Here is a 3,884-nt window from a genome sequence, read left to right on the forward strand (position 1 = left end):
ATCATGTCAAACTCACATACATGGGTACAAAAGGATTTGTAAGGTACACTTTATTGTCATGCTCATCTTTTTAATTAATATAAATGAAATTTGATATAGGTTACTAAAATGTGGTGTGTTTTGTGATAAATAGGGTGATCCACGCAATTTCGCCTTGTTATTGCATTGGGATGGATTCCAAGCCTCAAAGACAACCCAAAAGAATTGTGGAGTTGTTGAAATCAAAATTCTCAATGTTGGAAAGAGCTCCTTTATTGGAGTTATACCGGTTTTATTTATTCCATTCAGTTGCAAAAAAGTTATTGGAAGCTCTAGTAAACTCTTTCACATATTCATGCAGCCATTGATAGATGAATTAGAAAGTATATTTGTTGATGGATTTGAAGTAGACTTCAATTATCCAGTCACACAGATTGTTGAGCATGAAAATTCTCTTAGTCGAAGATTCACTGCACGTGCTATGCTAATGATGGTAACTGGAGACCATCCAGCTCAGTGCAAGATTGGATCTTTCAAAGATGGTGGTCAATCGTTTTGTCGTAGAGACAAAGCAATAGCCACTTTGGAGGGTGAGGGCTCAGGACGTTACTTGTATGATCAAAATAGATTCCAGCTGAGATATAGACCAATTAAAAGATCAACCAATGAAATGCTTAGTTCTTTGACTATGGCAGAGCGAGCCCTCACCCAAGCAGAAAGAGAAGAGATTTTGAAAGATGCGGGACTTTCTGGTAGATCATGCTTGTGGAGACTATATGAACTCTATGGCTTTGATTTATCCCTGGACCTTGTATACGATTGCATGCATATTTTGGCTCTAAATTTGTTCTCAAAATATATATGTGCTCTAATAAGGACTGTGGATAACAGGATGAAAGTAAAAATTGATGAGACAACACATCGTGTCACTAAAGTGACACCATACTCTATTCGTTATGGTCGCTGGCCAAGATATCCTAGTAAGTATTGTGAGAGCTACAAGGCTGAGGAAAATCAAAAGTGGATTCAATGGTGTTTGCCTTATGTACTATGTGAGATTGAAGGTATTCCGAAGGTATTCTATGACCTAGGATTGATTCTGATAGACATTGCTCATGCTTTTTATAACTACACTCGTGACCATGGTTGGTCTAGAGAAAATATAGAAACTTTGAGAGAATTGCTTGGTTCATGGAGAGTAAACTCTGAGGAGCTCTTAGGATCAAACTCGGCTCCTTTGGAACATGTTGCAGGTATAAATATTTTTTATTTTCTTAGTTTCTTCATTTATATAGCATTTATATTTCACTTTAATCGTAAATATTTTCTTGCCTTATAAATGTAGGTTTTGGAGAATTCTTGGATGACATTATTCGACATGGTAGCCATGATGCTTTTTGGTGTTATATTTATGAGCGTATGGTCTCAGTATATGTCAATATCAAAACAAATAACAAAGATAATGAGATTTCTTATGCAAACTACCAAAGACGAAGATTCTTTACATGGATATTTATGTATATTACAAAAGACCAACGTGACAGACTTATGCCGTATCAAAGGATGACAAGAGAACTCCACAAAGCTTTACTACCACCTGATGGATACTTGGTGGATTCTAATAGGTACGATGAATGTCCAGAATGGCGTGCATCAGGTCTCATGCATGTATCATGTGTGGAGAAAGCAAAAGAAATATGGAGTTTTTTGGAAAAGGCTAATGATTGTGCATGCAAAAGAGTAGCTCTAACAAAGGGAATAACCATAGGAGCAAAGAAGTTAAGATGCAGGGATGCAACTAATGAAGAAAAGAGATATGTTCATCATAGCTTCAACATAGAGGTGGAAACAGTGACAGAATATAAGAAGGTTTTTCTAAGGGGAGAAGTATATAAAGTGGGAGATAAAGTGGTGGTAAGATGCGATGAAGACTCTAGAGTGGACATAGATGTTGGCCATTGGAAAGCATGCATATCATCATTTTTTTCGTTTGAATGCAATGGTGAAGTGAAACTATTTTTTGGAGCTTATTACTACAAACAATGTATTGTGGTTGAAAGTGGCCATGAAAGTCTAGTTGTGGATACTACTACAGGTATGAGTGTCTTGCAAAATGGTTTTGTTCCATTTTCATGGGATTGTATTAGACCAATACAATCATTGTTACACAAATTTATTCCACTTCAACGTGGAAACAATATCATCGCATATGAGACAAAAGATTTGAGACCAAGGTCACGTTTGATTAATATAGGTTGCATCGGTTGCATTCCTCCTTGGCTAGAGGAAAATGATGTTGTCTTTATGAAGTCTCATCTAGATGCTTTATGTGAGCCAAATGACCTCAAATGTGCCGTTATAAGAGCAGTACACTATGAAATGAAGCAAGTAAAAGTGGGCTGGCTAACTAATGTACACTTGCAAGAAAATATTTGGAAAGTGAGAATAGAGGATCAAGATTGGAAGGATTGGAGGCTATGTGTATCTACAAAAAAGCAATGGCAAGTACTCAAAACAAAAGCAATTGCACTTGACAATAAAAGAAAGATTGTACCTACCATGTGGCGTTCGCATGAGCATGAGGCAACAATGTTATGACGGTATGTTTATTGAAGTCTTTTGTTTTGTATTGCTTAATGTAGTTTACATTTTCAAACATTATGACGGTATGTTTATTGAAGTCTTTTGTTTTGAATTGCTTAATGTAATTTACATTTTCAAACATTATGACGGTATGTTTATTGAACTCTTTTGTTTTGTATTGCTTAATGTAATTTACATTTTCAAACATGCATTGCAAACACTTTCTTATTGTTACCATGCCTATGCAGGTTTGCCATGTCGACTTCTAATCTAGAGATGATGGCTCTTTTGAAAAAGATGATGAGTGAGGATCCCAAACTACTTGGGCTTGTGGATTTAGTTGTGGAAGAAGTGAAAGGTAACTAACTCTAATAACTAAATTTATACCTAATTTTATTTCTAATTCATGTGTTCTAATCCAAGTGCTAAGAAATTAAGTGATTTAGTTTGATATAGCACTTCTTTTTAAAAAATACAAGTCTCTTATGTTTCTAAACTTTGGTTTATTATGTGTACATAAAGGCAACAAAATCACAAATGATGGTACAAGAGATAATGGAACAATGAAAGCTAAGGAGGTCATTGGCCCTAATGTCTCTTCAAATCACGATACAGGTATATGTCTTTATTTCTACTAAACTTTGAAAATTAAAATTTGTACATATATTACATCTTGCTTTATTAGGTGATTCATTTTGAGATTAACTAGCTTTAACTAGTCTCTTTGCCTAATTTAAAATGTTCATAGTTATTCATATTTTTAAACTTTGAGTAATTGTGTGTATATATATAAACATAGATAAAAGAACAACAAAAGGTGGGAAAAGAGGTCATGTAAGAAAGGGAGATCAAGAGGTTACTTGTGATAATGTTTCTTCAAGTCAAGATGCAGGTACCAACTTTAAGGATCAAAAACTTGTACAAATTTGGTGACCCAAATTGATACAAAATATCTAATTACTTTCTTTTGTGTTATTGAAAATTTTCATAACCTTGTATTATCGTGAGCTTTGGTTAACTCTATGTATATATAGGTAAACAAGTTACTAAAGATGACACAAGAGACAATGCAAGAAAGGAAGACATTGAGATTGCTTGCCTTAACACTTCTTCAAGCCAAGAATCAGGTATTACCAGCTTTCTTATGTTGATAATGAGTCATTTTTTGAAATGGTTATACTAACTAATGATATTTGATCACTTGAGTATCAATAGGAGTGATACGCATACCATCATATGATGATATCTATCGGCCACCCATGTTGAAATTTAGAGAAGAGGGTAAACTTTATGGAAAAAAGTTCTTGGCTGAATACTTTAAA

The 3,884-nt window shown here is 34.5% G+C and overlaps 1 protein-coding gene across 1 annotated transcript; it reads left to right on the forward strand.

The window, feature by feature from the left end:
* Positions 1 to 649: 649 nt before the first annotated feature.
* Positions 650 to 2,928, forward strand: LOC148023487 (uncharacterized). The gene is made up of 3 exons (XM_087695406.1): positions 650 to 1,232; positions 1,325 to 1,604; positions 2,811 to 2,928. The coding sequence occupies exons 1-3, from the start codon at positions 650 to 652 to the stop codon at positions 2,926 to 2,928; spliced, it is 981 nt and encodes a 326-aa protein (XP_087551532.1).
* The last annotated feature ends 956 nt before the right edge of the window (positions 2,929 to 3,884 follow it).

The sequence above is a fragment of the Lygodium microphyllum genome, chromosome 16, assembly GCF_053477565.2.
Source record: "Lygodium microphyllum isolate KBCC chromosome 16, Lygodium_microphyllum_v1.1.10, whole genome shotgun sequence".
NCBI lineage: Eukaryota > Viridiplantae > Streptophyta > Polypodiopsida > Schizaeales > Lygodiaceae > Lygodium > Lygodium microphyllum.